This window comes from Plectropomus leopardus, chromosome 22 (assembly GCF_008729295.1).
Source record: "Plectropomus leopardus isolate mb chromosome 22, YSFRI_Pleo_2.0, whole genome shotgun sequence".
Lineage (NCBI taxonomy): Eukaryota > Metazoa > Chordata > Actinopteri > Perciformes > Serranidae > Plectropomus > Plectropomus leopardus.
Genome location: NC_056484.1, coordinates 14,739,027 through 14,762,660, shown reverse-complemented (window position 1 = coordinate 14,762,660; position 23,634 = coordinate 14,739,027). Strand labels below are relative to the sequence as shown.

General features: G+C 37.5%; 2 protein-coding genes across 4 annotated transcripts; both read left to right on the top strand.

Annotated features, from left to right (window-relative positions):
- The first annotated feature begins 3,932 nt into the window (after window positions 1–3,932).
- On the top strand, window positions 3,933–7,000 carry LOC121961148 (calcitonin gene-related peptide 1). The gene is made up of 4 exons (XM_042511024.1): window positions 3,933–3,972; window positions 5,611–5,705; window positions 6,122–6,262; window positions 6,826–7,000. The coding sequence occupies exons 2-4, from the start codon at window positions 5,626–5,628 to the stop codon at window positions 6,998–7,000; spliced, it is 396 nt and encodes a 131-aa protein (XP_042366958.1). The 5' UTR covers window positions 3,933–3,972; window positions 5,611–5,625.
- A 3,755-nt stretch (window positions 7,001–10,755) lies between these two features.
- Window positions 10,756–20,743, top strand: pyroxd1 (pyridine nucleotide-disulphide oxidoreductase domain 1). Of its 3 annotated transcripts, none has more exons than XM_042511240.1 (13): window positions 10,756–11,065; window positions 11,177–11,257; window positions 11,519–11,638; window positions 12,730–12,858; window positions 13,180–13,253; window positions 13,688–13,884; window positions 13,994–14,091; window positions 14,217–14,319; window positions 14,423–14,535; window positions 16,632–16,754; window positions 17,558–17,695; window positions 17,884–17,973; window positions 19,817–20,743. In XM_042511240.1, exons 1-13 carry the CDS (start codon window positions 10,988–10,990, stop codon window positions 19,973–19,975), a joined length of 1,503 nt encoding a protein of 500 aa, XP_042367174.1. In that variant the 5' UTR covers window positions 10,756–10,987; the 3' UTR covers window positions 19,976–20,743. The 3 variants fall into 3 exon arrangements, with proteins under 3 accessions (XP_042367174.1, XP_042367173.1, XP_042367175.1); XM_042511239.1 differs by having other exon boundaries at window positions 14,420–14,535; XM_042511241.1 differs by having other exon boundaries at window positions 14,420–14,535; window positions 17,884–17,963; window positions 19,817–19,940.
- The last annotated feature ends 2,891 nt before the right edge of the window (window positions 20,744–23,634 follow it).

Genomic DNA, 23,634 nt, shown 5'->3' with positions numbered 1-23,634 from the left:
ATGTCTTAAATTAATTACAGATAGTAGTAAAATATGTACAAAATAAAGATAAATTTAAGATTTCAACCACTACTGTTATTTACACGGAATCACAGAACTACAATTCAACAATAATCAATAGAAAACTGACCAGAGGCCTAAATGTATGTACAGTACATGAGCTGCCTACTGTTCAACAAGCCCAGATAGTGTTATAATTTGGCTGGAAGATGTTACTGAGCAGTGATAGACAGACAAAACAACAAACCACTGGCACTCCTGATAAAGGAGTCATTCATACTCATGTAGTAGATATTTGTTTTCCCAATACAGGTGCTGGTGACGTTAAGCGTCTGTCTGTGTGTGGCTGCACCGTGAAGAGGGAAGAGACTACACACGTACGTGCGAGGGCTCCTCTCTTCACTTAACAGTTGGGCTGTTATTCCACCGAGGTCTCTGTAACTGTGAGTATGTGTTGGGTTCCTCTAATGAATAATGTGTGCAAATATTGTGCAAAGAAAGTATGCATACACTTGAATGTCTCTCATTTAAACAGTGCAATATGCAATAGTGGACACGTCCCCAGTTGATAATATAATAGACATGAACAGCAGAGGCCAAAGCACTATTACCTTTTCTGACTGTGGCTACTTATCCACCAATCATTCCCCAGTGACATTTGATCCTCTTTAAGCCTATCACTGGTTAGTTTTAAAGAAAACAATGTTCAAAGAACGTTTTAAGGACGTTCATCATTTTCAATGTTCCTGTAAGGTTTAATGCTGACTAAGACCAAAAATTTTAACTGCAACATTCTGAGGATGTTTTGGTGACGCTGAGGGGTGACAGATCCTAGAATGTTCTAGGATTTTTTTTTTTGTTTTGTTTTTAAAAAATGTTCCCACAATGTTACATGAGAACAAAGAAAAAAACATTTTCAAAACAACATTCAGAATATGTTATTAAGCCTGAGATTACAGAACACTTTTTTTTTGAAAATGTAATGTAGTGTGATATGTGAAAAAAGATAAATAAAAAAGACATTTTTTGATGTTTATAGAGAATGTTACCCTAACTTTAAGAAGAACGTTCTGGTACCTGCTGTTGTAATAATGTTCTGAATGTGGTATGTAGCACCTTTAAGTAAACTGAGGGTTTGTTGCAGCTTTCTTTCTGTGACAAGAGCACTATAACCAAAGTAATCCAAGGGACAAGAAAACAGAATGATACAAGAGACATGTTTCCCAGGACATTAGTTTACCAAAATAGAATTAAAATCCTCCACATACCTCTCACTTTATTCTTTATCTTGAGTCTGTCCTTCCGCCTTTTCATTCAAGATTGTGCACATTAACTATTCTCAACACCCTGCTTGAGTAGTTAAATATTTAATAGGTTAATTATATATTAAATCAAATTATTATTATTATTTTATCAACCAGCGTTTGTCAATGACTCAGGAGATATTTGCATTAAGAAAAACTCTTGTAAAGTACACATATGATAATTTTGAAGTAGTTCCATTATTTGTGATAACTCCAGAAATGGCCTGTACTATACAATCCATGTGAAAGTAAAGAAATCTGAAAAAATATCCTGTAACTTTATCTTAGTCTGCAGTTACTGCAGGTTTTCTTGGAAAGCTCACAGGAAACACAAGGTGTTCACCGGACCTTTGTGGGAATGGGGGTGTTAAATGTGCATTAGGACTCCACTATATCTCACTGTGAGCTCAAAGCTGCGGTAAAATCCTCCGGCACTTACCGGCATCCTGCAGCCTGTGGTGGCATCTCCCCACTGAGACTGTGTGATGAACGTCATCATTTTAGATGGAATGTTTAATTTAATGCCCTTTTCTTGTATTCTCTGATAATTGCATTTTTATGACTGCTCCTACAGTATAGGCTTCCTCAATTTCATTTTACGTTTAATACAAGCAAAGCTTGTTTTCATCTGAAAATTCATCTGCTCCTGTGCAGCGCAGGATAACAGAAGTGAGAGTTAAAGGCTCCGTAAACCATATTTGTAAGCACAGGGGACATGAAATTTGTTTTGTATTTGTATCTGTGTTATTTTAATTTGCATTTTTATTTGTGATTTAAATTGGGTGTGGCTTAGCCAGGAAAAGTTGATGTCATTTATTTCCATGCACCAATCAGAGTTTGGGGGGGGGGGGGGGAAAGTAAAAAGCTGTAAACACAAACACTGGCATAACCTTCTAAGCTGAAATTTTAGCTCCCACCCAGCTCCACCCTCTCGTCTAAATATGTCAGTTTCTGGCCGCTGCTGGATGCAAAAATCCAAGATGGCCAAATTGCCAAACTTGTGGCATTAAAACGGTAGTCCACAAATCACTATTTCCAAGGGGAAATGTCAGAATTATAAGCTGCTAAATGCTCAGCTAGGTTCACTAGATAGTTGCTAAACTGCTGTATAGTCAGTCTTAAGAACTGTGAGAGTAAAACAAAACAAGGTATGGACTGTGAAACCGAAACAATGAGCTAAAACACCCTAAAATGCAATGTAGCGCTAAGGGGATAGTCAAGTGATTAGTATTGGTGGATTTGTCACCACAAGCATACCATTTTAAATTGCACATGGTCATGTGATCAATTGCTAATATAAAATAAATTATTATAGCGGCTTTAAGTAACAGAAACGCAGGGGCGAAACAAGCGGGTGGCATCTGGGGCTCCAGCCCCATTTTTTTTAAATTGAAAAGTCCAGAATCTTTTGGGTTTTCTAAAAATACCTTCGACTTTGTGTTTTTCAGACAATGATCTGTCTGCCCACGTTGTTTATCCTAACATGCTATTTTTTCAAGTAAATATTCATCTGTTGGCCTGATATGCATTTCAGAGTATTGATGACCACATTTACATTGTTGCTGATCCTTGATTGGTCCAAGTTATTATGGCAGGGATGGCAGGGATTTGAATGTTGCACATTTTTCAACTAAACATTCATTCTCTGAACTCTACTCCAACATAGTATAGGCTAACAAATCAGGTTTCAATAATAGTAATGTAACAATTAGATAACAAATAAGAGAATCACAGGTTGATTATTTATCCATGGCAGCAATAATTTTTTTCCCAGCTGGTGTACAGATTTTTATACATTCTACAGATGGCCTTGGAAATGGTGCGTATAGCTGCCGTAAATGGAATTAAATAGGGGAAGTGCCCCGGGACCCCCATAGGTTTGCACTGAACCCTGACCCACTTCAGAGAAGTACTGTGTATTTTAAACCAAGTTTGAAAAAACTATAACAAAGAGATGTGACTGCTAACTAGTCAGATTCCCAGGTCACGTGCGTTGGGTGTTACTCACAAGCTTCACCATCGTTTCATTAATTAGTACCTTCTCAGTTGTTTGTGACATGTCCCATCAAAATAATGAGACAACATTCATTATTAACGATAATTCATCTTCACATCTATTATTAATTGTCGATGAAACCCACGGGGAGGCAGAGGGAGGGCCAGAGTTGGCGACCTAAAACTTCAATACGTGTCTCAAGGTAAATAGGAAGACAACTTTTCTGTCCCTGGTGTGGTTTTATGGCGGGTCAGTCCCATCACGGAGGCTCGTGACAATGATGACGAGGATGATGATGAGGATGGTGACGTACAAAGATGTGTGTGTGCATTTTATGTGTGTGTGATGTGCTGTGAGAATGATCATTATTCTGCATGTGCACAGGTTTCAGTGTGCACATTAAGGTACAGCCGAGTGTGCGTACAGCATATAAATATATATTAATATATATAAGACCCTCTTGGACTTTCAGACACCCCCATTCACCCCTCCTCCGCCCCTCGTCCTCCCCATTCTGTGTAAATGAGAATGCAAGGCTATATTTGGACAGAGCTGATGTCACAAGTGGTTTGAGCGATGAGCCTATAACTGTTGGAGTCTGTTTGTGTGACAGTCTGACAAACCCTGGACTGCTCCAGTGACGGACTGGGATCTGCTGGCTGACAACACAAAGTAAGTGCTCTGCCCCACTTAAGGGCTTACTTTGCCTTAGTTTGTATACAGGACCCATGTCTCTAATTCTTTTGTTTATATATTTGAATGGGGGCTACAGTAAATTAACAGTTTTTTCCTTGCTGTTTTCTTGTAGGTTTGAATAGATATTTTGTTAAATTTGTACCATTTCTTTTCTTCAAATAAATATAACTACTATATTTGACTTTCATGATTCAAATGGTTTCCAAAGAAATCAAAAGGTGTCTTGTTACATCACGGAGAAATGTGCCTAAAAATGATGTAGATTGTGATATTGTCTTTAATGTAAGAAAGTATCAAAAACATATTAAAAAAAAAGAGTTTTACTCAGAAGTGTGATGCACATAAGCTTTAATAAAGCTCCACAGCATGTGCACATTATATTGTGTTCAATACCATGACTCTATTGCAGATTTGGGGAAATTAAAAAAAAAAAAAAATCACAATATTTTTGACCAAATACCTGGATTGATATTGTGACAATATTGTAGGGTGGACAGTTGGGGCTTTCACAAAATATTTACACAAAGAGGATTTTTGATTAATAATCACCTGTAATGTGGATATGATGACTAGTAGGTAAATAACATTCAAATAATGCAGCATTTAAAAACAGGACGATACTTACAATATTACGATATTCAAAATCTAAGAAGATATTGATATCACAACATCGATAAAGTATCAGTGTTTTTCCAGTCCTAATCAAAAGTGTGTGTGTGTGTGTATGTGTGTGTGTCTGTGTGTATTATCTGGCTCCAGACCCTGTTTTCTGCCATTTGACAGAAATTGTATAAATATTATAAAAATAACCAGCAGATTAATCAATGATGAAATTAATTGTTAGTTGTTACTCTGTTTGTAAAACGTAAGAACATTATATGTATTGAGAAAATTAGAGTATTATAAGTGTATTATAACATCAATGTTGAACTTGTTAATGCTTGTAGGGCTGGGCAGTGTATCAATATTGTATATTGATATTGTGATATAAGATGAGATTGTCTTGCATTTTGGATATCATACTATCTGAAGTGTTGTATTTTCCTAGTTTTAAAGGCTGCATCACAGTAAAGTGATGTAACTTTGCTAACTGTAACTGTAACTGATGTAACTGTTCTTGCTGTTCTATTATTTGCCTTTACCCATAAGACATAATATCCACAGTACTGGTAATTACTTAAAAAAAATCTCATTGTGACAATATTAAATTAAAGCATCAAGAGTCAACCCCACAATATAGATGCAATATTGGTATCGAGTTCTTTGGTCAAAAATATTGTGATATTTGGTTTCTCCATATTGCCCAGCCTTATAGCAGGTGTATTATTGTTAGTGAGTCACTGAGCACAGCCTTAATTAAGACTGTAGGTATACTATAGAAAACAATACTTTTTTTTTCTTATCATGATGAAAATTAATAGAGACTCTTTTATGTATGTTATATTCTGACATTATGTACTGATGATGTGCATCGATTGGCATGTTTTTGTGTTTTTTAGCCAGGTCATCATAGTTAAATAAAGGTTAATTACAACAAATACTGCATGCAAATTCGGCATTCACTGGTTAACCCTAGCCCCCCATAACAAAAAAGTGTTTTGTATGTTCATCCAGGTATCACCTTACAGTATGTATCACCTGAGGGTGCCTGTGCTTCTCCTCATGCTGCTTGTGTTGCTGCGCTGCGTCACCGCTGCCCCAAGCTACAGGTAAGTGTACAAACTACAGGCAGAGCAGTGTGCTCTGTGCAATGAGTGTAAAAAAAAAAGTGGTCTGAGATTGTTGGGGCAAAGTTTAAACGATGGCAATCAATTAAACTGTGCAGGTTTCACTTTGCTGAAACGTTGATCATATGAGATCTGAGGTCAGCAGACGAGCAGCAGAATGTCATGGAGATTGTGCGATAAGCATGGGCTGTAATGTTCTGTATGAGGAGCGGTGGGGCATTGATAACTCTGGAGGTGAAAGCCAATTGTGCTCATCTGTGGGAAAGTGTTTCATTGTGCAGCTCGTGGGGAGCTAAGTGCCCACTTTTTCTTGCTCTCGGGACTAGTGGATGTTTTGAAGAGGGTGTAATCAGCTATCAGTGTGAAAAGGGTTTGGTTCTTTTTCCTCTGTGATTCAGGTACTTCAGTCGCAGCTCATCCGGCGAGCAGGAAAGTGCTCTCCCAGACGGAGACAGCTGGTTAGCTCCTGGGCTAATCTCCAACCCGTTTCTTGGCCTCATGGGTACACGGCCAGAGAGAGGGCTCGCTGCTATGAACAGGTGACGGCATTTACAGAAACCAGGAGCCCTTTAACCCTTTGAAATCTGGATCGACATCACTTTTTAGCGGTGCATTTAGACACCTTTCACAAGTATTTAAGTCTTTGAAACCTAAGTAAATTTGTTAGTATTCTTTGAAAACATGGGGAAAAGGCAACTTGGCAAGAAACTGCAAGAAATTAGTAAATGTAGAAAACTTAAAAAATAAAAATAAATAGAAAAGCTAGGGGAAATGTTCAGAGAACTATAATTTATAATTATATATTTTCAATTATTTTACAGAATTACTATATTTTTAAAGCAGTTTTTCCCCCAGTTGTTTTTTGTTTGTTTGTTTGGGTTTTTTTTTTGGTTTTTACCAATATCAGGTAATTTTCAGGGGTTTTTTTTCCAACAAATGTATTACAAATTTTTGGGTCAATTCTTCTCAAGTTGCTGATTGTCTACTTCCTATGTTTTTGAAAGAAATCAAGCCAATTTACCCATGGTTCAAGGAGTTTAATCATTATTACATGAAAATGAGTGTTATTGTGACTTTTCTGTACTCTCTTTAATCCTCTCAGTCATCATGTGGAGAAGAGGAAATGCAACACAGCCACCTGCGTCACCCAGAGGCTAGCAGACTTCCTGGTCCGATCCAGTAACACTATTGGTACCGTCTATGCGCCGACCAACGTGGGATCCGCCACCTACGGCAAGAGGGACCTTCTGCTGCCTCCCAGCCTCCTGCCTCTCTAGACCGACTGAGGAACCTCCACCAGCACTCCCTGTGCTCTGATGATATAACCAGACATCTTATGTAACAATGATTGTGACAATAACAGTGGCACTGATGGTGATGATGCTGATAATGAACAGTTTTCTTGTTTATTTGATAGAATTTTATGAAACAGTGCCTTTAATTTAAACCATCAAAGTCATTACATGTCCTCTTTTTCTGTTAATGCTGTTCCACAATGGCATGATGTGAATATAATGATACATCAAAGTAAATTCAATAAAAGAATTAAAAAACAAACAAAAATGATGTAAAGCCATAAGAAATAAATGTTATCTGTTGATTTTTATAATAAAATTGTAAAAATAAATTTTTAAAAATCTGAATCTGTTTTAAGCCACATTATTGCATAATATTAACTGCTGTTAGTCATCAGATGCTATAGTTCCATGTCGAATGTCCATTAAAACAAAAGAGTTGAAGTTAAGTTTGATAACCAGCTCGCACCTCACTTCTCCATTTCCCACACACGCTACAGAATGAACTTGCAAACAAGAGACATCCAAAAGATCTTATGAAGTTTAGTTACATTTATAAGCTGTTGTGGAGCTCCCACAGGTGATCTAAGAGGAATGCCTTACTCCCTCTTAGCTACGAGAGTTTGACCCATAGACCATTTCTTTCCTGAGTGATAGCATGGGAACATTAGGAACATATTTGACATCGGAGAGCACCATTTTCAACCTACACCTTCTGCGACCCAACCTTCAAGGGAAATCTATGAGGAATTTTTTTCAAGCATTTAAAAAAAATCTGAGATCAGGGATTCTCAAAGTTCTGTGACTGAGTGCCATTTTAAGGAGCAAGCCTTTGATAAAGGGGCCGCACAGCAAAAGTGCACACACTATGAGTTTTTAATGACTACAGTGTATACATGTATACATGTATACAATGTGTGGCTATAGAATTATAGCACATTTTAATGAAAATAACAAAATATCAAGGATTAAAAAATAACGCATTATGAGTATTTTAATTGGTTCAACCTCTGCCAAAAACGTATCATTGTGGTGATCTGAAAATCCGAGTGATGCTGTTGGCTGTGCACAAAATGATCATTTATATAGGCTATCAGTTCTTTATGCTGTGCTACCGTGAATTTGTGAAAAAACTTTTTTCGCATGACTCCGGTAAACAAATAATTAACAAAAAAAACGTTTAACAACAGTAAAACTACTTTAAAATATTTGTTTGCAAACTCTCAGACATTGTGTTTTCACAAAACGTTGTATTGTCTTAACTTGAGCTATTTCTGGCCTAACAAAAACTAAATAGTTCTTGCAGTGTGGACACAACAAAAAGGGGAGAGTTGAAAAGTTGTCTGTTTCCACTTTAAAGGTCCAATGTGTAGAATTTAGGGATATTATTAGCAGAAATGGAATACAATATTCATAACTATGTGTTCATTAGTTTAAAAACACATGAAAATTAGAATCACTGTGTATTCGGTACCTTAGAATGAGCTGTTTATATCTACATACAGAGCAGGTCCTCCTCCACAGTTTGCCATGTTGTTTCTACAGAGCCAGACAGACAAACCAAACACTGACTCTAGATAGGGCCATTTGTATTTTGAGACATATACGAGACGTCTGTCTTAATAAAATATTGTCGGAACCTGCTTTCTTCATAAAATCACTTGAGTTTGGTGAGGAGAGGCCAGCATTACAATCCAGGAGTGGCAAAATGCACATTTAATGACAGTGAATATACTGTAGACTTACTAAATGTGGAAAAACTGAAACGTATTGTACATTTAAAGAGAAATTGTTTAAGGTGTTGTTATTTATGGATGATTATGGAAAGGGTTTACTGGTCCGGCCCACTTGAGATCAAACTGGGCTGTATGTGGCCCATGAGCTAAAATGAGTTTGACACCGCTGCTGTAGGGGTTATTCAGGGTAACGTAATGAAAATCAAGAGAGGGGGGTATGACGCACAGCATTGACCTGTATTTGATTACCAGTGACCCAGTCATCTCAGACGCTGACATCAATACTCCCATGCATGGTTAACACCGGCATAAAAGGGTCTTCAAAAATAGAACAAGTGCCAGCTTTTGCTGATGAACCCAAAAACAATGCAGCCATTATCTGCAAAACACCCTGACAGAGAACGCGGATTGTGTCAAGATCTGTCGATTACTTCATGTAAAATTACAAATGGCATTGTACTTCAACTGTCATCCGGTGGGGAGTTGTTTATCGCTGCTGTAATGACGGGGGATGAATGTTTTGATGGAATTTTAGATCTGATTCATGAACCCGCGACCACATTAATCTCTGACATTGGAGATGCAGTTGTGATCCAAATATAAACAAGAGGGTCGCCCTGCCACCAAAATCCATCATAAAGGACTCGTACCTGCTCCCACTGCACAATTAATATACAGGTCTATTAATGCAGCGACTGGAACTAGACAAAGAATAAATCAACTTTTTTCTGATGCTGGCAATAACATAACATCCTTTTACTGACAAATGTTCCTCTAACAGACCAAATATAGTGCAGTTAGTCTACTCTTTCCATCAATAGATGCATATTAACAATCTCCATATAATAGAGCAACTTACATAACTTATGCATTCAGTATTTATTAATAACAGAATCTATGCACAGTTCTCTGCCTGTAAGGTCTGGTGTGAGAAACTGGAAATGTTTTTTATTGTTCATACTGGCTCATTAAAGGGGATTGCAGTTCTAATATAAATCAAATGGAACTCTCTTAAAATTATTTTTGACAAGCACATTAACTGATATTTTTATTATTTTGACAATCAAGACATAACAAATTTAATTATAGGGTGGTAATAAAAATAAGAATCTGTATTGTGGTTACACAAGGAAATAACTAACTGTGAGAGCACTGCAGTTATGTGTGATTAAACTGTGTTTTATGCCCTTTTTTTTTTAGGCATAATGGGACCCCATTTACTCCACAACATCGATCTGACAGCTTTAGTTACTTTCACACTATGATTCACATTTACCTATTCACACTCACATTCATACACTGATGGCCGAGGCTATTGTACAAGGTGTCTCCTGCTTTTATGTTTTTATACATTCACACGCACTCACACACCGATGGAACAGCATACAAACTACTTAAAATTATCTCTATATAAACAGCATGAAATTGTATTTTAAGTACTTAAAATGAGCTCTATGTAAAAAAAACCCAAACACAACAAAAAACACATCCATGCATCAATAATTACAGTCCTTTAATATCCTATATATCCTAATATCAGTCTGAAATGGGCCATTCTGCATAAGGAGTACTGTTACTTTTACTTTTGGTACTTTAATTGGGCTATATTTTTTCTTCTTTTCTTCTTCTTCTTTCCCACTTTTGTACTTTTACGTTAAGTTGAACTTTGAACACATGCGTTTTACTCATAACAATAAAAAAGTATTTATACACTATTAAGTGCGCCATGCTTAGTGTGTATATCATCGCTGTGAAAAAAAGGTTTTTATAAGTCTAGATTTTTCCATTTTCCATCTGTTAATCATACCTGCTGGTGCCTTCAGCAGATGAGTGAATTTACATAACAACTTCACATTATTACTATTGTTATATTATCGTCAGCATGAGATATATACTTGCTTTCATGGACCTACAGTGTTTCTCAGTTTATTAAGCGCACAGCCCATACGCTCTGAAAAGCGCTCCTGCTGCTTGCCGTAGTTAATTGTAAACACGGAAGTTACGCTGCTTTTAGTGCTCTGTTGTCATGTGCTGAAGAGAGTATGGCCAGCTAGCTATCACTGGACTTATCGAAAAGTATTTGAACACTTTTGCGAATTACCAGCTGGTGCTTAAATACTTATCAAGCCTGTCCACGTTGAGAAATAAAAGAATATAGCGACAGCTTTGACTGAAAATGCGAAGGGAGCCAGTGTTAGCTAAGTACCGTTAGCTTAGCAATTTCCCCATAGGAATGGCAGACAAAAAAGAGAAAACATTCAGATTTGTGATCGTGGGAGGTGGCATCGCCGGTGTGACATGTGTTGAGCAGGTGAAAATGAATTGTTAAGTAACATGTTAGATCTACATATTATATCTATTAACCTGGGCGAGGTTACTAAGCTTATGTGGCTAACTACTAAAAATTAATCTTCATTGGCAGCTGTCATCCCAGATTCCGTCAGCTGAAGTGGCTCTGATTACAGCAGGTCCCCATATCAAGGCGGTGACCAACTATAAACAGGTCAGGATGATGATGATGATGATGACGATGATGATGATGATGATGATGGTGTATGGGGCAACATTGTTATACATACACACTAATGGCTGAGAGGGTTTGTTTCCCTCTTGGTCTCCCAGACAATGAATGCATGGACGCCTGTACTTTTATAGTTTGACTTATTTTGTTTTTCCTGAATATACTTTTGTATTATTTAGTCAATCACATGTCATTCTGCTCAGTTTGCACCCACTAATCTTCTGCTTTGGTCTTCTTGTTAAGGTGTCCAGGACGCTGGAAGAGTTTGATGTGGAGGAGCGATCATCCAGTGTTTTAGAGGAGAAGTTTCCCAACCTTACTGTCATCCACTCTGCTGTCAAATCACTTAACACACAGTCACATGTAAGTAGCTCTTCTACAGACTGTAGTGGCAACTGATAAATCAAAATGCTGTGTATAAATGCAATAATTTTTGTTATATGTAATGCTCTGTTTGAAGTTGTGTATTGTTTCTGGTTTGGTATGCTAGATTTGATAAGAAACTGTAACACTTCTGGTAACATTTGTATGTTTCAACACAATTTAGATTGATATTTCCTGCTTCTATCTCAACAAAGGCTTTTTAGTGACTGCTATTCAGTATTTACAGTATTTTTTTTAATTCAGTCATTACACATAATACAATGAGTACAAACAATACAAACTGTATGAGCAAAATCACCAGTCTATGTGATAAATAGTGACTGGAACGGCTCAGGCAGAAGCAAAAGCTCATATTTGCCTCTCCTGCATTCTTATCAATTTAATCTACCCTTTTAAGAATAAAAATAAATCATTCAGACTTGTAACCTTAAAAAAATATTGTTGTAAGCCATTCTTTGGAAAACCAACAATTAATCACATATTTTTAATGTTACATTGGCATTGTTTCACATTTTAAGAGAGAAATTTAACAGAGACACATCTCCTTTTAATCTCTTTTTTTGCTTTTGGTTCAGAGAAATTACCAAGAAACTCTCAAATCACATTTGCTCTGGTACTAAAAAAGTTCTTTGCACACTTAGATAGATAGATAGATAGATATACTTTATTGATCTCAAAACTGAGAAATTGGGGACTTTCTTGGATTGACTTAGTTTTCACTCTGAACAGTTTTTGGATTATTTTTTAATGAACCAAATCATTTCATTTTATGGTTTGGTATTTTGAAAATAGCTCATTAGTGTAATTATAGTAACCACCTTTATTAATGACACATATGGCTCATTTTTGTAGTAAGACTCAATTTCTTGTTGTTTATTATCTATCTACTATCGCCACCTGGTGGACATATGGTTACAACATTTGTTCAAAGTGCTGTTTTATAGGACTGATGCGACAAAAAAAAAGTCTTATGCCCAAAACTGAACCCAGATCTTTGAAAAGGAACAAGAGAAACAAAAAGCTCTATGTGACATTTCATCACTATTTTCCATTCTTCCTTGTTTTCTCAGTTTGTGGAAACAGCAGATGGACGGGTTTTTGGATATGAGAAGCTGTGTATCTGCAGTGGGGGCAGACCCAAACTCCTAACCCAGGACAACCCTTATGTCCTGGGGATACGGGACACAGACAGCGCCCAGGTACAGTCTCATCACTCTGGATGTGTGTATTGTCATTGACATGCAGGTGTGAGATTCCTTAAGACATTTAACAAGTAAGACCCTCTTACAGTGGCGAGAAGCTTCCTGTTCTACAGACAATAAGATACTCCAATTTCATTTTGTTTGTGTTTTGTTCTGTGTGTGTATTTTCATCCTTTCCTCTATTCCTGTGAAAATTCACCTGTGCTGCACACCAGTGGAACCAATGTAAGAAGTTACTGTGACACCCTGTCCTTAGTCAGGGATTAATCAGCACACAGATATTGATGCTTAACAGTTTTCCTTGTTTTTGTGTTTCAGGAGTTTCAGAAGCGGTTATCCAAAGCAAAGAGAATTGTTGTTGTTGGCAACGGAGGGATTGCCCTTGAATTAGTGTAAGTAAACTATAACCAAAATGCCTAAACAAAATCTTAAGTTAAAAGGTGCATGCATTTGTAAGTATTAGTAAGTAAGTAAGTTAGTATGTACTTTTAACATGCTCTGCATTTAAATAGAGGTGTGTGTTACATTTTCTAAGACTGCCAGGCCTTCATTAAAGAATGAAAAAAGTAAAAAAAAGAAAATAGTGATGAATCCCGGATTTCTACTTTAACGTTCATATACAGGAGTTAAGCCCAGATTTGTACTTACACAGTGTTTGTGAATGAGGCGTAATGTGTGATAGTGTTCTTTGTCGTTTGTATTGTAATTGTAATGTAGCTGAAGAGCACTGAGATTGTATAAGACCCCTTCATATGATATTACCATCATATTCAGAGATTTTTTACGCCGTCCAGTCCTTCAAGGTCTCTGAACATGTTGTGGTTAGATATGAAGTGGAGGGCTGCGAGGTGATCTGGGCTGTGAAGGACAAGGCCATAGGAAACACCTTCTTTGACGCCGGCGCGGCACAGTTCCTCATTCCGTCATTGGAGGCGGACAAACCACAAAGAGCTGCTTCCTGTAAGAGACCTCGCTACACCACAGAGGAACCAGCACCCGGAGCACCCCAGACCTTCACAGCAGGTCTTCAGCTTACCTTTAGTGTGACACATGCCTTTCTGTTCTTTGCTTATGCAGCACTAAAATCTGTTGCAGTGTGATTCTATTGTTGTTTTTATGTGTGAATTTCCAGATAGAAACGCTCGAAAGCAGGGTTCTGGTGCTACAGAGGCTGGCAGTGCCCTTGGCCCAGACTGGCATGAAGGACTAGTTCTTCAAGGAGCAGAGCAGGTGAGATAGTGTGTGCAGCTAGTCTGTTTCTATAGATGTTACCTTCTTCATATGTCTTGACCTTCATGTTATGTTACACCTTCCTCCTCTTATCCCGGGTCTCTTCTCTCTGCTGCTCTGCTCAGGTGTCCCGCAGAGTTTCACTGGAATACCAGTGTGAAGTGGAAAAGATCTTCACCTCTGAGGAGCTGCTCAGTTCCCCTCAGAAAACGCTCAGACCCGAGAATGGTGAGAACCACGCCCCGCTGCTCGAATCTGGACTCATCCTTTTCCTCGCTCCCTTTTTTCCTTACTACTCCTCACTCAGCGAGCTGTGCTTTCCTTTCAGAAGGATCCTGGCCAGTTTACATCCAGCTCACCAACGGCAAAACATTTGGCTGTGATTTTGTTGTTAGTGCCACTGGTGTCGTGCCGAACACTGAGCCATTTCTCCATGGTAACAATGTAAGTAAACTCACCCATATAAAAAAATAGATGGGGGGGTGCTCTGATGCCAACCATAACGAATTATAGAAAAAAGAAATAAGTACCAGTACAGATAGATAGAGAAAGAGAGAGAGACTTCAAATGGTCACATTAAGCGTAAAGCTTATCAAATGGTGAATAAGGACTACATTTATTCAAGGAAGGCATATATAAAGGAAAAATTTGCTCTCTTTTCTTTTACATCTTCATGTGCATCAAGTTTGATGTTAAGTAGTGCAATTGAAGGCCTCTAGATGTCACTGAAGGACAGATAAGCTTTCATTAGCACATTGTGTCAAAATTAGTGACATTTTAAAGCAAAGAGTTTGCATATTATTTTCTTTCTCCTTTTTGTGAACACAAATATAATATAGATTTTTTGCACTTGATTGCAGCTTTGAAAGACAAACCAAAGACCAAATCTTTATGTCTGATTTTAACTATGAATAAAATATGTGATCTGTGTGACTCTTAGCAGCCATACCTGCCAATAAACCCTCATGACATGCCTTTACGGTCTATTCTTATTACTGTCAATAGCAACACATAAAACTCAAGAGACACTGCACATGGTAAGAATATTAATGAGACTACATGTTGACAGTGCTGCAGAGTCCAGTATTTAGTTTAGTTTATTTAATTTAGAAAAAGGACAGCCTGCGTTGACACTGATCATTTATAAGCAATAAAAACATAGTTGCACCAGATTTAGTGAGATGCTAATTTCCATCTGTAGTCTAAAAACGAATTGACTGACGCAAAAAATACAGTAACAATACGGAACAGAAGAAAAACAGACGTCCCACACAACAGAGGATATTAGGCACACACCAGACAGCACAAAACACAACACGGTATACACAGTAACCACATCCTTATGACAAAGTTACATGTGCAGTTATTTATGCACTGTGCAATGCAAAAGTCAGCACAGTTAAAATGACCAATGCAGATTTCTTGCAGTATAAAAAGTAACTGAAAATTGCACAACAGTATGAAATACACAATACACAGATTTAAAAATTGATCAGTTTACCAGTGCAGATTCCTTACGCTAGAGAGACCAGTGGGTGCACATTGCACAATACAAATTACAATATGAAATACCAATTAATGCAACTGATGAAGCACAGATGCCTTACACAATAAAAGAAAAAACACTGCACAATACAAAGTGCAATACAACATATACAATTTACTATACTATAAGATGTCAAGATTAGCAGCACACAAGGGTAACAGCTAACATCAGGACCCACTAAGGTAATCTCTAACACCTATTTAAGATTAGTGCAGACACAAATTATTGCTCAAAATCCAGTTTTTAATATCATAAGGCACTCCAAAACGCTCAAAACATCATTTTAATACCAGTGTCTTATTGTATCAGAATGTTTGTATGACTTTCACTCGTTGGTCAAACTAAACTCCACTCTGTTACTTAGATCTATAAAGTCAGTAACTTCACAAAGACGAGAGATTAAAGCTGAAGTTGGTAACTTTTATAAAAATAAATTTTTGTCATTTTTGCTTAAACCGTCAAGCAGCTGCAACTGCAGCAGTTGGGAAAAACCAGAGTAAATTGTGTATTGCATGAGTTTGTCAAGAAGAAGTGGGTGTTATACTTCTCCTGTGTTGTGAATATGGAAAAAACTTTGATAAAACTGTAAAATTAAGCAGTGCTGACCAAATATGAATCAAGATTCTGTTACTGCATTGCCTATTTCTTGCCTCAAATGTTTTCAGAAAAATAATTTAGTGTGCTGTTTAGCTGTAAAATGAGAAAGTTTGTGACCCACTGACTAGAGCAGCAGGAAACAGGCATTCTCCTGAACGCGATATCTCAAGAATGCCTCAAAGGGAAGTTCACTTAAACATGAACTGATTAGATTTTGGTGCTTAAAGGTGGCTGTGACCTCACAAAAATGTTTTTGGCCATAACTCAAGAATTTAAAATACATTCACAGACTATTAGTCTCATGTACTTGTACAGCATGTAGTGACAGTTTAAGCAATATGACAAAAACCAACTGTGGCTTTAACGGTGATCCCTTTTTTTGGTTTCATGTATTTAGTTTGCTATCGCAGATGATGGCGGCCTGCAAGTAGACGACCACATGATGACATCAGAGCCAGATGTGTATGCAGCAGGAGATGTGTGCACTGCATGCTGGGAACACAGCCCGATGTGGCAGCAGGTAAAGTAACATGACAAATGATTGTATCAGCCTGTGTTTATTTAGAAACTCACGTACATCAGATAGTGCCTGATTATTTTCCTTATGTCATTCTCCGTGTCTGAATATCTACTAGGGTTGTAAAGATGCCGTCTGAAAATGATTTTGATAATTTCAGTTCTTTCAAAGCAGAGATCCTGTGCATTGTTTATTCCAACACATTGCCCATAATCCAGTTCAAACCAATTTGATTTTGTTGAATTGTTCTTCTAAAACGCTCACCGCTTTACAAATGTAAATTATTAAACTGATGTGTCATTAATCATTAAACATGTGTACTGTAAATATTTCACCGAAGTTCAAAGACAAACTTGATATCCTTGAGTTTAAGGTCAGTATGCAAATCTGGAGAAAGATAGTTGATTTTTTTTTTTTCCCAGGTTGTCAAATATTTTTGCATTTTGGGTTGATCGTAGAACTGATCTGCAAAGCATCGTAATTTGACGACCTAGGAATGACACTCAACAACCAACTTTCTTTCTCTGATAGCCTTTTATTCGTTGGATAATGAATTTACACACAGCACTTGCTATTAGGGCAGGCCATTGTAAATGAGTATGAAAACACACATCTGTAAAAATATACAATATTATAACTTTTTTGTCCTGTAAAAAGCCGATGTGTGCTATCAGCATTAATATAAGCCAACTATTTGAATTAATATCATTCAACAGGGAAGCTGAAATAGGTATTGATAGAAATTAAAAAACAGTTTCATATTTCCTCTATAATTTGAATTCACATAGTATGTATTATTTATGCAGATGCGTTTGTGGACGCAGGCCCGTCAGATGGGCTGGTACACCGGCCGCTGCATGGCGGCGCATGTCCTGTCTGAGCCAATAGAGCTGGACTTCTGCTTCGAACTCTTTTCACACATCACCAAATTCTTCAACTACAAGGTGCGTGACATTTTACTGCAGGGGCGTTGCTTAACCAGTAATAACCAGTATGTTAATCATCTACTGCGCATATTTCAAAACCCTTTACGGTCATTTCACAGTGCGACTTGGTGCCCCCTTGTCTCTTACCTCCAGTCTAATTCAAGCTGTGCGTTTAAACAACTTCCTGTCTGCTGGTCCTTCCACAGGTGGTCCTGCTGGGGAAGTTTAATGGGCAGGGGCTGGGGCCCGACCAGGAGCTGCTGGTGCGCGTCACCAAAGGCCAGGAGTACGTCAAGGTGATACTGCAGTGGATAACAAAGTGCTTCTGCTAGGTTGTGTTGAAAAAATTGGAATTGGAAGAAAGCAATGAGCAACAAAAGAAGATATGACCCAAAAATTAGCAAGAAATTTGTAAAAAAAAATAATAATAATTTTAAAAAGTTAAAGAAAATTACATGAAAATTAGTAAAAACAAACAAACAAGAAAACACATAGAAAAATAAGGAAATCACCCATAAAAGGTCTTTTTTCCCATAATGCTGTAACATGAATTTAAATATGTTAATATTACAATTAGCTATAAATATAATTTTTCCCTAGCTTTTTTCTCTTTTCCCTTTTTTCTCACATTTCTTACTGAAGTGCTTAGTGACACTTTTCCCATGTTTATTAAAGAATTTGCACCGATTTCCTTCTTGTTCAAGGGTTGAAATACTTGTCAAAGTAGGAAAAGAAAAGTGATGTTGCTCCAGGTTTTAAAGGGTTAAACAGCACCAGTGTAACATATGTGTGGCTCATTTTTAAATACTGATTCACTTTCATCAAAAAAAGGATTTATTACACACACAAATGTACTGCCTTTTATGAAACAGTATTAAAGTCACATGCTGCTTTGATGCTGTTAGACATTCTTGTGCTGCCAATCGCATCAAGAAAATGTGTCATTAGAATTTTTGTAGCCATGTGAAAGAAACCACTGTTTACTGTGGGTGCGGTCTAATGCTGCGAATGAGCCAGAAGCAAAACAGGATCAGATGGTTATTTCTTAAGTACCCCTTCGCCTCAAAAATGTATTTTCCGCTGTTTATGTTTCCTTAAGTGACCTTAACTATACTGACTTCTATCTGTGCAAAGTTTGTCACTAGAGTGGTGTTTCCATATTCCTCTCCTGAAAGGAGCGATGTGCATGCTTTTCCCTATAATCTGAGATACAAACATATGCTGGTCAAACTAGATTAGATACATCACTAATATAAAAACCAGCTACTGCCCGTAATGCAAATTCCAGCAAAGAAACCTGAAATGTCCATCACAGATCTAATTACACCTAATATACACTGTACCATCGTAGCAGATATTATAGTACATATCACAACCACTAACGCTGCGTCAGCCACTGCCAGTTAGCCTACAAGCTAACAAACAACAAAAACAAATAAAAGTTGCTAACTGCAATCAACATTCTGATAAATCTGCTCAAACAAGTATAAATCTAGCTGATGTCATCTATAACGCTGGCCATTTTGGCGCAACTGGCTCTTTTAACCTAGAGCAAGCAGCGGTGGTGGGCGGGCCAGAAGCCAAATCCAGAATTTCTTAATGGCACCAACGTCCACTTGGACCCAAGGTGACTGTGACCTCACAAAACACGTTACTCAAGAATTCATACTCTAATTGTGACGAAATTTTCCATCAATGTCTAATAGGACAAGATGATAATGATGACAATTTATATCTAAAAGGTCACAGGTCAGCCGTGACTTTATATTGTTCTGCAAAAACACCCCTCTGGCCATTATTCAGCGCCATAATTCAGGTCAGATTCAGATCTGTGCTGCCGGGTTCAAGATGTGTGTGAAGCATCCATGTTTTCACCGACATGGATGTAAACTGTAATTGCAACTTGACTGGTTTGCGGAGGCATATAACTGTGAGGCTGTGGCTTTAGTTTACTATTCATGTGGGAAAACAATATTAAACAAAATATTTTACATACATTAAAATCTGTCTGGGGGGGAATTTTAGTAGATATATCTGCAGATGTGTCTCCTTGTCATTATTAAGATTTAATTCAACAGTGAAGAAATCATCATGTTTAGCCTCACGTTCAGACAGTTAACCCCTTCATTTCTGCTCCAGGTTGTCCTCAGTGGAGGTAGGATGGCGGGAGCGGTGCTGATCGGGGAAACAGATCTGGAGGAGACCTTTGAGAACTTGATCCTCAACCAGATGGATCTGACCCGGTACGGCGAGGACCTTCTTAACCCTGACATTGACATAGAGGACTACTTTGATTGAGCGTTCGGGGTGTGATACAGGAATACATGGAGCCTTAAGAATGTCTGATGGCATGAGAAAGAAATGTGGTTTCTATCATCTCTAAGTTAATGGGTGTGTCGGATTTTTAGGGGCAATGAGAAACAGCTGTCTGATGAAGTTGTAGCAATTATTTGGTTGATGTTAAAGGGAAACTGTACCAATTTTCACTAGCTCTGTGTCATCGCAGTGTGTACAAATGAACGTTGTTTGGCCTCCACCCCTGCTGCTAGTGCTTGCATCATGGGTGAAAGCCAGATACTGTTTTTCTGCACTCGTGGTGCATTTCATTTGCACTTAGAAAGCAGAAGTTTTGAATTCTCAGTCACATAATCTTAACTGAAATGTCCCCTGAAGTCTTGGGGTTGTTGAGTTGGATGAACCTCACCAACCCCGACCTCAAAATGCAGGATGGCTGTTCCACGCATCAACAGTAGTGAAAGCTGTAGCAGTAAAATGTTAATTAGCACTTTTCTCTTATTTGTGTCTCACTAAAACATTCATACACACGCTATTGCCCAACTTTTACATGTGGACATGTTGCTATGGTGCTTGAATGCCCAAAATATGATTTAATGCGTTATTATCACAAGGTGCCCAGTGACCCTTAAAAAGTCTTAGGGTATTGAATTCATTAATCTAAAAACAAGGCCTTACTTTGAATGAAATTGGCTTAAATTAAAATTTCAAAAGTCTTTCAGACATGCGAAGTGGGATTTTTTGAATTGTTTTTTTCTGGCTTTGCATTGAAAAACCTCAAAATAATTGGTAACATCTATTTTTTTGTGAAATAATTTAATAAATTCCTTTTCTTAAACACGTCATGATGGGAATCCAATCAGTGGAATCTCACATGCAGATTGAGAAACACTAAATCCAGTCAGAAATACCAGATAATTCCCTTTTGTTGGTAAGTACCAAATAGGTACTTTTATGACTGTATAATATTTTCATTGTCTTTAGTGTGTTCCACTCTAAAAAGGGTTGGGTTTTTTGCAACATTTGAAGTAGATAATTTAACTTTTTCACTGGACAAAACCAGTTATGTTTTATATTACAGTAAACATTTGGGCAAAATAATATTGTCCTTCAGTTTTGGTCATTAGAAAATTGGTCTTGAACTTCAATCAGAGTGGCGTTAAAAAAGCTGCCGTAACCTTTTATCAGTTAATATTCCTAATAGTGGCTACGCTGGCTAGAACTGGTATTGCTAACAACATCTTGGTTTTCCAATTTGTACTGGATTGCAGTCCACTGGGTCATTTCCAGCTCCGACCTCTGACTTCAATAGGTAAATTGAATGCAGTTAACACTGCACACACTGCAATGACACAGAGCTGGTTGAAGTTGCCTCTTAAGACACCTGTAAATAACAGTTTTTTGCTTTAAAATAAATTATTTTCAAAACCAAGTGTACTAAATTAGCACTAGATTGATGTGTTTAGATAAGGCTTAGGCATGGATGGTATGTAATATTTAATACCTTCTTAAAAATTTCATACATATACAGTATATGACTTAGAAGTGATAACGCCCAAGCCATTTGCTTCCCTTTTTTTCCCGTCATTTTATAAACTTAAATGAGAAACACTTGCAGCTATGAGACACTGACACCATTTTACTCCTCAGAATGGGATATGTTCAGCAATACATGGTGAAAAAGAAACACAATCCTTTTGTTGCTATGTTGATTCTCTTGATCAAATTTCATCCTACACAGCAACTACGGCTCCTCCTGTGCCTCAGCAGGCGTTATAACAATAGACATTATCAGGATTGCACAATGCTGTCCATTGTTCCCTGGATATGTTGCTCTTGGAGATGCTGCTATTTGAAAATCCCCTAAAAGTCCACATTTTAAAGAACAAGAAACCTTAGAAGTTAAGTGGAAATAGCAATCACCACAAGCACAAAATAAATGACTAAAAGACTGCAAACAATTACCCATTTCTATGTGTTAGTTTACCTGTAGGTTTGTCTTTTATGAGTGTGTGTTTTTTGGGTCAGTGGTTCACCAACATTGATTTAGCTGCTACCATTGGCTGATAAAGGTTGATATGGCAACTCTGTGTGTTTAATAACTGAACATTGTGCCGAATGAGTAAAAATATATATGAGTAGCATGACAGCTATTGAGTAATAAGCCTGCAAGTAGTGAGGGGGAAAGAGGGACTTGTAGTTATTTTCCCTAACTTACAACTGTGGAGGACAAGTTTCCAAAAGAGACTGACGACATAAGAGCCATAAAAATGAATAAAACAAGACGACACCCTCCACTTAACTCAACTGGCGCTTCCCAAATGACCAGCTGATTGCACTGGGAAGCTCTCCCAAGTGTAAGTGTGCACCTGTGTGGGCAGAGAGCAAAGCACTGTTTACAAGATAAAATTCAAATCTCCGATGGACATGGAGGGTAGGACAATCGGTGCAATGAGATTCCTGGTAATGTTTTGCACAGAGTGTTGCCAAGCAACAATCCAGATGTCATGAACTGGATGCCAACGTGGACATTACACGGTCAAGCTGGCCTATGGTCAAGATGGAAATACACCAGGGTTGTCACCATTGATATAAAGTATATTTAGATTTATATATTTAGAGGGGCTAAGCCTCTGCAATGGGGGTTCTCAGGAAGTCTTTCCTCAAGTAGATTTTTTTTTTTTAAATATAGGCTGCACATAGGGTTTGCAGGTTGCAATTGACCTCTTTTATTTTTTTTAACATTATGGTCTGAATTGTTCATAACATGAATTGTTGTAACATGTAATATGTGAAATCACAGATATTGTAGAAGTTGTGCTGATTTTATGATATTTTTCTTTCACTTTGTAGTAATTTTGTTTCTCTGTGTGGTTGTTTTGTGTTTTGTTGAAGTAATTTTGTATCTCCTTGTGGTGGTCATGCCAGTTTTTATAGTTATTTTGTGTGTAATTGCCACTCCTTTGCATTATCTTTGAGGTCTTTTTGTGTCTCTTTGGGGTCATTTTGGGTCTCTTTCTTAAGAATTTTTGAGTCTCCCTGCAGTTGTTTTGTGTGTTTTCCGTCTCTTTATGTTCATTTTGTATAACCCTGTGGTTGTTATGCTGATTTTAATGGCTTTCTATTTGCAGTGTTTTTGTGTTTCTGTAGTCATTTTATGTCTCATTGTGTGTTTTTGTGTCTCTTTGCAGTTCCTTTGCATCTATTTGTGGTCACTGTTTCTCTTTAAGCCATATTGTGTCTCGTTGTTGTCATTATGTGTCTTTCTGTGGCTGTTTTACCCATTTTTGCAGTTATATTGTGTCTGTTTGCAGTTCTTTTGCATCTCTTTGTGGTCTTTTTGTGTCTCTCCTTTTTGTTTTGATAATTTAAAGTTCCTGCCTTAAGTGACATTTTGCGAGGGTGGCTGTGCACTTTGGGCCCCTAGGCCTGAGCCTGGAAAGTCCCCTTCAGTAATCTATCCATGTGTAAAGACTTTCATTATATGATGCTACTGCATTAATAAGACTGGGTACTTATGCAACGAATGATGGATATGACAAATAAGTAGATATTTAACTCCACCAGTAACCACTAATACCCGGCAATGCAGTCTTCTGTATACACTAAAACATTAACTTTTGCCATTTTTCCTTTGTAGCAAACGCATCAACAGTGTGTAT